We start from the raw sequence: 13766 nt of genomic DNA on the forward strand, positions 1-13766 counted from the left end.
GGACACTCACCTGGAGGCACTCTGCCATCCCCGAGGGGCCAAGCGAGTATGGTAGGGGAGCTCTTAGGGGGGAGGCTGCAACACCCAGAACTTCCACCCTGCCCAGGAAGTGCCCGAATGTTCACAGTGCCTCCTGTGGCCCTTCCAGGTGTCCATCTGCAAAACCTGCACAGCCACAGCCCCGAGGAGATCAAGTGCCGATACTGTCCCGCTGGCTTCCATGAGCGCTACGCCCTCATTCAGCACCAGAGGACCCATAAGAACGAGAAGAAGTTCAAGTGCAAGCAGTGTGATTACGCTTGCAAGCAGGTACTGCGTGTGATGCTGATGCGGTGCGCACACTCGGGCCCACTCACGCAAGCCGCTAGGGCGTGTGAGCCGGGTGTGCGAGTATACAGGAGAGCGGGGAACAGTCATTCTTAAGAAAGGGGCTATGGGGGCTGGAGAGATGGTTCGGCTGTTAAGAGCAGTTGTTGCTGCTCTTGCAAAGGACCTGAGTTTGATTCCCAGAAGCCATGTGGCGGTTCACAACTATCATAACTAAGGTCCATAACTTAGTTCCAGGGGACCTGACCCCCTCTTCTGACCTCTCTGGTCACCAGGTCCACACATGTAAGGAAGCAAAACACTCGCGCATGTTAAAATACAATAATAACTAAGCATCAATTTTAAAAAGAACGGAAAGAAGGAAGCTAGGGGCTGGGGAGCTGGCTCGGCAGTTAAGCGTGATTGCTGCTCTGTCATGAGGACTGGAGTTTGAACCCCAGCACCCATGCTGAGTGGCAGACAGCCAGCTATAACTACAGCTGCAGGGGATCCAACGTCTCTTCAGAGCTCTGCCGGCTTATGCACATACAGACACACACGTAAAGAGAAGAAAAAGAGACCTCCTCCCGCTAATAACCTTTGGAGAGTTGGGCTTGACCCAGCAGCCAGCTCAGGGTAACTGCAGGCTGTCAGCTGGAGCTGCCGAGGGGTCTGAGGTCCTCGCCACACAATCCAGGCCACCATCAAAGTGGTGCAAGCGTAGTCCACTCGTGTGGACGTCTGATGGCAGAGCAGCGCTGTGTCTTCGCCCCAACTGCGGCAGTGACACCCTGCAAGGCCCGCGCTGGCCATGGATATGAATTTCCTGCCCAGAAGCCAGAACACAGGGCATGAAGGGGCCCTGAAGGGGCTGTGAGATGGCTCAGCAGCTAAGTGCTGCCTCGGCCAGTGAGGTCTTCCAGCAAGCTCCACAAAGATGTCCTCTGTCTCCACACATGCACCACCCCACACACCAAACACACCCCAAACGCGCGCGCACACACACACACACACACACACACACACACACACACACAATGATAAATGATCTTAAATGTCCTCAGTGAAGCTGTCAAGGTTGTCACCTTGGGAAATCTTGAGCCAACAGTCTCTAATGTCCTGTGGGAGAGATGGACACTGTAAACAGCACCTCGCCTGCCTTCTGCAGCCCGGGCAGTGGGATATTTGGATTGTCGGCCAGTTTCCCACGGCCGTCACTTTCCTTTGAACAAGTACTTGGCAGACAGACTCCGCATGCGGTGATAAGCACTCGGGACATTCTCTTGACAAACAGGTGGCACAATGGGAAATTAAGGGGGTCACACTCCCACTGATAAAACGTCACCTTGCAGAAGAAAATTAAGAGTTCAGATTTTGGACACTTCGCCATCAGTGCTGAACTTTCCAGCTTTCGGGTCCTTGGAGACCTTTCCCATAGGATCTGGCCATCTCTAGCAAGCAGGCTTTCGTTTGCCTGCAGGACGAGCGTCCAGAGCTCAGCACTGGGCGTCCTCTTCGCCGCTTTCCACCTCATACTTTGAGACAGTCTGGCAGATCTGGGAGCTCCATGAGTAGGTTAGCCAGACACACAGCCCCAGGAACCCGACTGCCTCCTCCCAGAGCTGAGATTGCAGGCACATGCCACCACACCTAGCTCAACTGCTGTGGTTGCTGAGAACTGAACTCAGGATCTCTGGAAGAGCAGCCAGTGCTCTTGACCACTGAACCATCTCTCCAGGCCCCAAATTCAAAGTTCTTATGCTAACACAGGAAGCATTTTACCCACTGAACCAACTCCCCAGTTTCCTCCCATTCTTTTTTTTTTTTTTTTTTTTTTTTTTGTTAACAGTGTGTCAGCATTCCTGGGTTCTCCATATACTTAACAAACACCCCACAGATCAGGGAGAAAGAGAGTCAGGCTTCTCCTGGGTTCCCTGAAGAGGGTTTTCAGACTCCGAAGAAAAAGCAGAGGGCAATTAACTCTTAGTTTCAGCCCCAAACACCCCAGCCCACATTGTAACATTAGGATGCAGTGTTATTTTGAAATATACTGATTTTCTTTGAACTATTCAGAAATGTTTGTCAGTTCCTCACTTTGGGTTTCTCGCAGTAAACAGTGCTATGTCTCACGCCCATAAGCAAAAGCACTTTGGAGTGTGTGGTGATCTCACTGCGCCTCGTTGCCTCACCAGTGAACAGCAGAGGCGGCATCTCACTGTTTTTCAGAGTGTAGGCTGGATCGGGGCTAGAGAGATGATCAGTGGCTATAGAGGACCAGAGTTTGATTCCCAGCACCTACATAAGGCAAATCACAATTGCCCATAACTCTAGCTCCAGGGAATCTGACACCTTCTTCCAACTTCCTCTTTTAGCCCCGCCCAGGTATACATGCACACACACACACACACATAAATAAAAATAAAATAAACCTTCAAAGTGTGGACCGTAGAGGATTTTTGTTTTGCTTTTGGTCTCTTGTAACCTAGGCTGGCTTAGAATTCCACACACAACCAAGGATAACCCTGACCCCCTGGCACGCAGCGTGCTCTGGTTTTTAGGAGGGCCACACTGCTCTTGAGGGAAGAAAGTCTGGTAACGGTGGACAGTTCTGAGGAACCCTTCCACCCTGTGTCAGCTGTGTCCCTGCTTTCCCTTAGGAGCGGAGCTTGACAGCGCACATGCGCACACACACGGGAGAGAAGCCCTTCTCCTGCCTTGTCTGCAACAAGCACTTCCGGCAGAAGCAGCTGCTCACTGTGCACCTGAGGAAGTACCATGATCCAAGCTTCATCCCTGACATGCACCTGTGCCTCAAGTGTGGCAAAGGCTTTTCCCGATGGGTAAGTATCTCTCTGCCTCAACAACTACCACAGCCTCAAACAGAGACCACCTCCTCTGAGGAAGGTTTCCCCCAGTCTTCGGGGTCAGAAAACTCAAGCATTTTATAAACACTATCCCGTATACACAGCTTCGGGGGATCGAGCCAGAGCCAGGTACATGTTCTCCACTGGGCCCCCTATTTATTTATTCTTATTATTTTGAGGCCAACTCTAGCTAAATTGTCCACTCTGGCCTTGAACTTGTGCTCCTCCTGGATTAGACTCCTGAGAAGCTGGGAAGGCAGGTCTGGCCCACCAGGCGGGGCTCAGATCCTGTTGGTCGTGTTCTTTGGTGGGTATGAAATTGCCCCATGGTTACTTACTACTGTTATTTCTGTTTCTAGCCTTTCTCATTTTGGTAAAACTGCTGGTCCAGGAGGCCCAGATCTGGGGGGCCCTGGGGTAAATTGTCCACATACTATGTTGAAAACAGTTTGGGGAAACCTCTGGCTTCTGACAGAACTTAGTTTTCTGTGTTCATTTTTGAGACAGGATCTTACTATATAGTTCTGGCTAGTCTGGAACTTGCTGTGTAGACCAGGCTGGCCTCAAACACCTAGAGATCTATCTGCCTCTGCCTCCTGAGTGCAGGGATTAAATGTTTGTGGGCCACGGGCTGGGCAGGACCTAGTTTTTAAAGTGTGCCAGTTGACAATTGTCCTGTGAACAGGCGTCTTCACGGAGCGATTTCCATTCTCGGGCGTTTCCAGGGTGTAAAATCAAACAGCGTTCCACATTCGTTTTATATTCTGTCAGTTGGTGTATTCATCTTCCATTTCCACATAACAAATTACTTCAAAATGTCAGGCCTTAACAAACTTGTACCACATCACGGCGTATGTGAGTCTGGAATTGGGGATCAGCGTGGCCGGGTGGTTCTGGCTGTTAAAAATGAAAGCGCAGCTGGATACTTGAATCCTATTTCCCTTTTCGGTTAAGAGGAGGGTCTCTGGTGAGGCCTCGAGGGGGACGAAGGAGTGGGTTTTGGATAGGAAGTTTATTAGAAGAGATATCAACACCGTGGACAGACAGACAGCAGCACAGGGGGGCTCTGAGAAAAAGACAGGGCCCCCTTCTTACAGGTGTGAGAGGAAGGGGGAGTTCTCAGCAGGAGCCTGTGGCCAGGTTTCTCTAATGTGGACAGGAGCACATGGACCTGAGGTGTCCCCACCCACTGGTGGCCTTTTGGTGTCGGGCTCTCTAGGGTGTCTGTCCCGGTGGCAGCAGGGAGCAGGGTGAGGGTGAGGATGAAGGCCGGTAGATGGGTACCTTAAGCAACTGCCTCCTCTGGAATCTGGCATTCTTCCCTGGAGTCCCCGCACCAGGGGCCTGTCAGAGTCACGGGTTTGCCCTCCGGCAGGATTCTGGTGAGTGGCAGGGACGGCAGGCGAATGCACTCTGGTTTATCCCAAGCTTCAATTTAAAACTGTTCAGATTTCGGCTTGCTAGCACACACATCAGTTTGTCTCTGGATCACCGGCCAGCAACATGACTCCCTTTCCAGTGGTGACCCGAATCCTGACCCAGGTGGCATCTCCGATGCTCCTTCTATGCCCAGCTCAGGGGTGTGTCACATGCCACTGTCTCCGTGTACAGAAGAGCCTATGTGTGCTGCATTTATCATCCTTGTCCTGCTGCTCTTCGAAGACTGGCACGTCTGAATTCGTGCGCATTAACTCAGCCTGTATAGCAAGGGTTCTCAGCTCTAATCTTTATGCATGGCAGGCAGTTGCTGCTCCCTGCACGGGGGTGGGGGGACAGCTTATCTCCAATGCTCAGGGGGCCCTGACCCCAACACCTCCCCAACTGAACACAAGCTTTATTTTGTACATAACTATGCAGACCCAGTCACCCGCACATTTTCTCTGTAAATAGAATAAATGCTCCCAGCTTCTCAGGCAGCTTCCCCACAGACATGGATAGACCACTTATGAATGAATATATTGGGAAAAGAATAATCTCAGTGCGCCCACACACACACGCCAAGAGGAAAACATAAGCAAAGTTAAAGTAAGTTGGCAAGGAAGTTCCTTTTTGTAAAAAGGATGTGCCAGAACTCAAACTGGGCTCATGGGCATGCTCAGCCAAAATGGCCTCGTCTTTTATCCCTGACATTCATGGTAAGTGCTTCTCACCCCATTGGTGAGTGCCATATTCAATGAGCCTCCAGCTGGAAGAAGCCAACTGGTTGCTGCCCGGATTCTATGATGGCAGTTAGGGTTACCTCTTCAACGGACCTATCTAAAAGACCCCAACAGTGTATCAGTAGTTTTACTTGTATAACATCCAGGATGGAGTGGAAAGGAATAATGCCTGACTGATGCCTGGAAAGAGACAAGGGAGAAGAGAGGGCAAAGGTCATTAGCATTATAAGTAGTGGGCCCAGGAGAAGTCAAACTAGAGGCTAATTATTAAATGTCTAAGATTGTTTCTCATCTTTGTTGGGTTCTTCATTTTTCTTTGGCCTAGAAGCTGGTCACAGGCTTTCAGGCTCTTTGATGGCTCTTGAAATGTCTAGAATCACTCACTGTGAGATCCCGCCTTTGGCTTCTTGCTAAGGAGAGAAGTGAAATCTCACCAGTAGTAAATTTGGGTTAAGACAATAGTGGGCCTGTCTCTCTCAGCTGTGGGGAGGTGCTGCCGTGGTGAGCCACGGTGTAAAGTAGGGTTTCGGATGGCGTTTTTCTTATCAAGGAGAAAATCGTTAGTGAGAAATCATTGCCTAAGCAGCACCATGGCTGGATCCGAGTCTGACGTCTAGGGAGTTGGCTAACAGGGCTGTCAGGGAGGCAGAGCAGTCATTTTAGCTTCAGTTAGGCTTTTCTTACAGGTGTTTAAGGTCACGACAGTGGCTATAACTAATCTCTTCCTTTTCATTAAGGCCAAGTGAGGCTTTGTCCTCGGGTGTGCTCAGGGGTCACTTGGGTCTGAGGAGGAAAGAGCTTTTGGCTCCTCCAGCCCCCCTTGTTTCCAGTCATCCATCCTGTGAGGATGAGTCAGAGGCCCCTGAGTCTCCCATTCCCATGGTCCGTATTAGGTATCTGAGAAGGTGAAAAAAAAAAAGAGGGAAGAAGTGGGAGGAGTGGGGCCTGTGACCGAATGCCTGTGGGGCAGAGATGGATACCCAGGAATTCCAGATGTTTTTATGGATGCTGCCATTTTGGTTCACGCCGTGAGGTGGGTTAACTAAGATGTCAGTGAAGTCACATGGTCGCCATGATCTTGATGTTGTCCAAGATGGTGGCCAAGTCTCATGGCTGTGTCTATCTTGATGAGGTCACCAGCCAAGACAGTGACAGAGAAACATAGTTATTTTTACTTCTGGTGTGCTCAGCCCCATGATAGAGTTAGTCCATCCATCACTGGGGCACGAGTCTCCGTGGGAGCCACTGCCTGTTTACATGTTGCTTTGCTTGTCAACTGGACACAAACTAGAGTTATCTAGGAGGATGAGGTGCCATTGAGAAAACACATCCATCTGATTGCCTGTAGGCAAGTCTGGAGGCCATTTTCTTAACGACTGATGTCAAAGGGCTAAGCAGGCGGTGTTATGTGTAAGAAAGCAGGCTGAGCAAGCCATGGGGAGCAAGCCAGCAAGCAGCACTCCTCCATGGCCTCTGTATCAGTTCCAGGCTCCAGGTTCCTGCCCTGTGTGAGTTCCTGCCCTGACTTCCCTCAGGGATGGTGTGTCACCTGAGAGTTGTAACTCTTTCCTCCCCGAGTTGCTTCTGGTCATGGTGTTTATCGCATCAGTAGAAACGCTAAAACAGGTACCAAGTAAGATCAGAATGGGTGTAAGAGGAGGAAGTACATGTAGCCCAGGCATTATACGCCACTAAAGCAAAATAAAATAAAACACAAGCAATCTAGCAAAGGAAGTTATTCCACGCTCTCACAGCAAGAAACGGGGTTCTGTATGTTTTAGCACAGTTGTAACTGAATGCCAAGGGTGTTTTCTGGGCCTTGGTTTAATCTCCCTTCAGCTCCCAGACACAAGCTGGTACCTGGAACCCATGATGAAGTGGAGAGAACAGGAAGTTTGCCCCAGAGCCCATAGTGGCCCTGTGATTTGGGGGAGCACACGGAGAAACTGGGAAAGAGAAGTGACCTTGGCGTGGGCTGGATCAGATGGGCCTGTGACTACTGAACGGCGCCCTCTCCACCGGGAATCAGAGGGGAGAGCTGCCCCCTGTCTGGAGGATCTGCTGCCTTAGAGCCTTGTTTAACCTAATTGTTTCCTCTCCTGGATTCACGAGCGTTTATCTGTCAGAGTTTCAACCACACATAGAGAGTTCTTGAATCTCGGCCTCAGGTAACGGAGGTCTCTTGTATTCTGCTTCTGATTTCCTCTTCCATCTTCAGCTGATTCCCCCAACGCTGCAGCCCTCCATTAGGTGCTTTTTAGCCAAAGCCACCAAGGAACTACGTGGAGCTGGGGACCTGACTCCTCATTCACCCTTACAACCTCCAGGGTTACCCAACCACCCAGGAGTACATTGCCACTCTTTGCACTTCCTGCCTGGTTTTGTGAGCAAGAACTTCCTGGTCACCAGTGGGATGTTGGGGGGGTCCTCCCTGTGTTTCGGAGAAACTTTCTTTCCTGAGATCATTATCAAGAGTGTTGTTCACCTGAAAGTCCAGGGGCCATCAGTGTGGGAGTGAGTGCACCTCCCCCAGTGCAGGGGATCTAGGCCCTCTCCCAAGTAAGTCCCGAACGAGCCCCCAAATTGTTTTCCATGTGATGCAAAGGAACACACCAACGGGAAGTAGCCTGGCAAGACAGTTTGCTTCATAAAGAGGGTACACAAGATCCCAAGCTGTGCCTGCAAGCACTCTCAGCCAGCATGGACTCTGTCTTTTGCACCTGTCTTATTTACAGCTTCCTTCCTCCCCTGGAATTACCAGCATGAGCCACCACAGCCAGCCTTGCTTTCTGAGCTCCAGGGTGGTGTGAACATGTGCTGCCTGTGTTCTGAACTCAGGTTTCCAGGGAGCAGCCAGGTGACAAGCCTCTGCACGATGGCAGGCCTAGAAATCGGTGCTGCCTCTCGCTTAGCGTCAGCCCTCACTTCACTGAGTAGGAGCATCACGGAAAGAGGGATTCACTCTTCTTTTTGCCAGCTCTTATTTTAATAATGAAAACATGCTAGCTTATTGCTAGACTTACCATTTGGGGCTCCTGGAGAGACGTGCTCAGCACTGAAGAGCATGTATCACTCTTCTAACCTAACTTTGGCTCCCAGCACCTATATCAGGTGGCTCACAGCCACCTGCTACTCCAGCTCCAGGGAATCTTATGCCCCCTCTGATCTCCAGAGACACCTTTACCCATACATGTGTGCGTGCGCGTGCGCACGCGCACACACACACACACACACACACACACACACTTTAAAGGTCATTCTGGTTTGGGTTTGTTTTTCAGTTTCAGCCCCAAATCTAAAAGGTGCACATTGCTGCCTGTCTTCCTGAAGCCCACCTTTAAAAAAATATATATACATACATATATATATATGTATGTATATATATATATATCATACATATATTATATATATGTAATCATTGACATATTTTGTGGCGTGTCAGTGGGTGGAGCTTGCCGCATGCAGCACACGTGCAGAGCTCAGAGCCTGACCTTCATCTTGTGGGTCCCCAGGCTCTAACTCAGGCCAGCAGGCTTAGTGACAAGCCTCTACCTGTTGAGTTGCCTCAGGGGTCCACCAAAGCCTGTCTTTGGGTCGCACAGTGCACACGAGGACACTAAAGTTCACTGGTGGCCCGTGTCATCTTCCACAGAGTAACCTGCAGAGACACAGGAAGAAGTGTGACCCGGAGCACGAGAAGTTGGCCACCTCCAAAACAGGAAGACCTGTGCAGCGGACCCAGGCAGTGGAGAGAAGAGCAGGATGGGACAATGGTACGTCCTCTCTAGCCACTTTGGTTTAATCTGGTCGTGTTCCCCCTCCACCCCGCCCTGTTGTTAGCCCCAGCCGGAGAATCAGTGAGGGTGGAGACAGGTCACTGGGGGACTTGGCAACCTTTCGAAGCTGGCTGTGTGGTGGCCACACCTCTGCGAGGTCACTCACACTCACCCCTCAAACTGAGGTCGCCAGGCTCGGGCTTAGCAGTAAATACCTGCTGAGCCGTTTCCTGGGTGATGTCTGGTGACATTTTTGCTTGCCACGTCTGAAGAGAAGTGTACCACAAGTGTCTCATGCATGAGCAGCTGTTTGTCGGAGAGTCGGGTTGTTTCTGTCATGCCTGCTGCTGGGTTCCAACCACAGCGGTTGTTTTCAATGTATACTTTCTGATTCCCCAATCTGGGTGTCTTGGATTTCTCTCACATTTTCTCACTCTGTATCTTTCCCCCAAGACACTACTGCCCAGGAAAGCACCATCTCGAGGGAGGCACAGTGCCCTGAGGAGCCAGCCCTGGGCCACCGAGACAAAAATGAAGCCGAGAACGAGAGCCTGGACAAAGGCCTGACCTGCGAGATGATCTTTAACATGATGGATAAGTGACTGGCTGCTCCGTGCTGCGGCCTCTGGGGGAAGAAGTTAGTCAGAAATGAGTTCCCAGCCTTAGCCATCCCGAGTTCCCCGAGTTTGAGATAGTGTGTAGAAATGTTTGAAGAAGAAAAAAAAAAAAAACAACTGCAGCTTTTTCCTAAAACCTAGAGTCAGAGCTTGGAGTGAAGGGCACACCTCAGCCCCATGGGCTCATTCTCTGGGCACTGGCAGGGTGGCCCACAATGAGCCAGGGACAGTTTTTAGGTCATACTTATTCCCACGGGAGCTCAAAACTATTAACGCCTTAGTGGTTAGAGCAAGGAGTCTTTCGAGTTGTGTCCACCCTTGACATTTCTGATACTATGATTTTAAACACTGAAATGAATTGTATCCTCTTTTTTTATACAGATGAATTTTTCCATGACATTTAAAGCGACCGTGATGCTTTTAATGAATTCTAAATTAAACCCAAGGATCTTAATGTTATGAAAAGTTGGAATAGTAGAAAACAGAGAATAGCTCGTTTAACTAGAAAAAATAATAATATAATAGATTTTACTTTGGCATAGAGCAAGGCTCACTTTTAGTTTTTGTTCCTCCTACTTTTGTAGAGCTGTGGATTGACCCCAGTGCCTGGCACAAGCTGGGCAAATGCTCCATCACCAGGCTATACCTCCAGCCCAGACACAACTTTCCTTTTTTTTTTTAATATTAAGTTGTCCAGGGTGGACTTGAACTCAGCCACACTTTGAACTATTCATCCCCCTTCCTCAGTCTTCCAAGTAGCTGGAATGACTAGCCTTTGCCAACAGGCCAGGCTTGTGTTGTCTTTTAATCATATTCTTTGCCAGCTACGAAACTGCCCTGGTATTGTCCCTAGCATTATTGTTGTTCCTTAGCCAGGTGTGATGGTTCACACCTGTCTTGACCAGAACACAGGAGGCAGAGACAGGAGGATGGGAATTCAAGGTCATCCTCAGCTACATATCAAACTCTGGGCCAGCCTGGGCTCCATGAGACTATCTCTCAAAAAAAACATATATTTATATGATTTCTTAGTATTTAAGTTTGTAATCCTTTTGTTTTCCTGAAGGTATTTTATTTACATTTTTAAAAATGGTTGGCTGTGAGAAGAAACGTGGAAGTCTGATAATGAAATGTGTATTTGTGAAGAATTCGAGGGCTTGCTTTATTAATTCTCATTAGTTAGGGAGAATATCCTTAAACCCTTGTTCTGACCTCCAGTGTCTGGGGCATCTCTGTGCAGCTGAGGTTAGCCAGGGCCTGTCTACAGGAGCCAGGGTCCCTATCTTCGTTTAGTGAACCTCTGGGACCCCTACACCTCCATGTCTCCGAATCACCCATAGGCCCCAAGCTAAAATTCTGAAAATGTCCATCTGTTCAAAACATCCCACGAGTGAAGCCACTGAGGTGTGGACACAGGAGCAGCCCCCAGCAGAAGGGACACCGTGTTCTCTCCCTGCCAAGAATGAACTCCATTTATGACATGTAATAGGATTTGCACTGTGCTCTGTCATACGCTGTCATTGTGACTTGATTTTCATATTTTTGACTGTTGGGAAGAATTTTGGCATTATTCAATAAAATGAAATGATTTTTTTTTAAAACGATCTCTGTTGTAGGAAGATGGCAGTCTTTTTTTATTTTTGTTGTACTAGAGATTAAACCCGGGGCCTCAGGCATGCTGTGCAAGGCTCTCGACCACTAAGCACACCACAACCGTCTTCATCCGTTCTCTTTTGAGAAAGTTGCCCAGACTGGCCTTGACCTCGCCCCCTTGAGTGTCTGGGGTTACATCTACACCAGAAAACCAGCTAATAATACTCTTTAAAATGTTTTGGGGAGCAGGCTCTGCAGTTGAGAGTCCACGCCGCTTATGCAGAAAGCCTGAATTAGGTCCCCAACATGCATGTTGGGCAACTAACACACCTGTGTCTCTGACCCCAGGGGACCTGACACCCTTTTCTGGCTTCTTCAGGTACCAAACTGTGTGTACAGACTGCACATACAGACACACACAGAAATATGGTTTAATTTATTGTGTTGTTGTCATTATTGTTATTATTAGTTTTTTGAGACAGGTTATTATTGGCTGTGGCTGGCCAAGGAACTCTATAGACCAGACTGGTCTCAGACTCAGAGATCCACCTGCCTCCACCTCCCGAGTGCTGGGACTAAAGGGTTGCACAGCCATGCCCAGCCAGTTTAGAAATGTTTTGGTTTTGTTTTTAATGTCTTGCTGGGCCAGTGAGATGGCTCAGTGAGTAAGGCACCTGGCACCAAGCCTGATGACCTGAGTGCAAGCTCCAGGACCCACATGGTGGAAGAAGATAATCAGCTTCTGAAAAGTTGCCCTCTAACTTATGGTGGTGTGCCATGTACGCACGCGCACACACACACACACACACACACACACACGCTCATACACACAAACACGCATACAATTACTTAGAAAACTTTAGCATCTTCTTGAGTGAGGAGAGCGGGGGTGGCTCAGCAGTTAGGTGTTTGCTGTACAGGCGTGGGGACCTTGGCTGTCCAGTACCCAAGTGGAAGGTGAGGCATGGCATCGCCCATCTGTGATCCCAGGGCTGCGAAGCAGAGACAGCTGAACCCTTGGGTGCCAGCTTCCTTACAAGATCCTATCTTGAAAATATAAGGTACAGAGAAATTGAGCAAGCCACTCAGTGTTGACCAGTGACGTCCACACTCATGTACACGAGAGGCATGGGCGTACTCGGTGTCATGTCTGTGTCATGAGGACCCGGAGGACCTTGTGCCCCACGCTCTGTGAGTGGAAACGTCTAGACATTGTCTTGAAGATGAGGAGCAGTTCCCCAGAACACTAAAGCCAAAGCCCCAAGTGGTTCTGCAGCCAGCCACTGGGCTCCCTCCCAAATGAACTGGGACTGGGGTTCCCGAGAGAGACGTGAACCCCCACCTTCAAGGGGTACCCCAGCAGCCAAACCCCATCCGTGGGCAAAGAGAAAAACAGAATGTGGTCCGTGTGTGCAGTGGCTTACCAAGCAGGCCTAGAAATAAGTGTGCTCCATCCTGGGGGGACACCGAGCTCTGCTGAGTGGTAGGATGGGAACTCCCCAGGGCAGTGAGCTTGCTAGAGAGGGACAGGAGGACAGTGGTCAGCAGGGGCGGGAGCACAGAGAGATGGGGTTGAATGGGGACCTCTAAACTCCCATTAAACAGTTTTGCAGTGTGAAGACCTTCAAAATGCTCATGATGGCTGCACAACACCGTGTCACTCCTCACGTCTCTGGAGCGTAATTTAAAATAGCTTATGGTGGGGCCAGCAAGACAGTTCAGCAGGTAAAGGTGCTTGCTGCCAAACCTGATGACTTGAGTTCGATCCCCAGGAGAGGACAAAAGTTGTCCTCTGAGTGCCAGGTGTATATCATGACACACATGAGTGTCATGGGCATGCAAGTCACCATGCTATATCAGGACATACATGAACGTGTGTATGCACACACAAATAATTGTAATTTTAAAGAAGTACCCACAGTGGGAACTCTTCAATGCACTTCACAGCACCCACGTCTGTTACAGCTGCCTGTGGTGGTGCAGGCTTGTAACCCCAGCCTTGTGGAGACAAGACACCATCCTCCCCTACATAGTGAGTTCGAAGCCAACTTGGACTACCTGAGATCTTGTCTCAAAAAATATTTAAAATAAAAAACAAGCCCAGCAGATCTCTAAAGACATGTCAAAAATCTCTTTATAAACAAACTTTTAAAGCAGGCAGCAGCAAAGTTCGCCTGGGGCGGCTTGTGTTGACTCTGTGCTGGGTGGAATCCCACCGCTGGAGGAGGTCACACAGACACACAGGTGCCTCCTGAAGAGCGGCGGATTCTGGCGCAGGGAGCCCTAAGGTAGCGGCAGTGCCGGCAGTGCCCACCAGAGGGCAGGCGTCTCCTTCTTGAGCGTCCATACCGGCGATTCAAGGCTCTTCAATAACTGCAAAGTCTTGGCAGCTTGCTTTGTGCTGTGCCCAAAGAGTGGGTGAAAGAGAAATGGGGATGTGGCTGCTAAGTT

The 13766-nt window shown here is 49.6% G+C and overlaps 1 protein-coding gene across 1 annotated transcript; it reads left to right on the top strand.

The window, feature by feature from the left end:
- Positions 1–148: 148 nt before the first annotated feature.
- Positions 149–11326, top strand: LOC129683527 (transcriptional repressor CTCFL-like; the record flags this gene model as incomplete). The annotated part of the gene is made up of 4 exons (XM_055616240.1): positions 149–309; positions 2964–3146; positions 8982–9102; positions 9559–11326. Coding segments are annotated over 4 exons (614 nt in total), but the record flags the coding sequence as incomplete, so codon positions are not given.
- Positions 11327–13766: the final 2440 nt, after the last annotated feature.

Source organism: Psammomys obesus, unplaced genomic scaffold (assembly GCF_907164565.1).
Source record: "Psammomys obesus unplaced genomic scaffold, mPsaObe1.curated_primary_1811, whole genome shotgun sequence".
Lineage (NCBI taxonomy): Eukaryota > Metazoa > Chordata > Mammalia > Rodentia > Muridae > Psammomys > Psammomys obesus.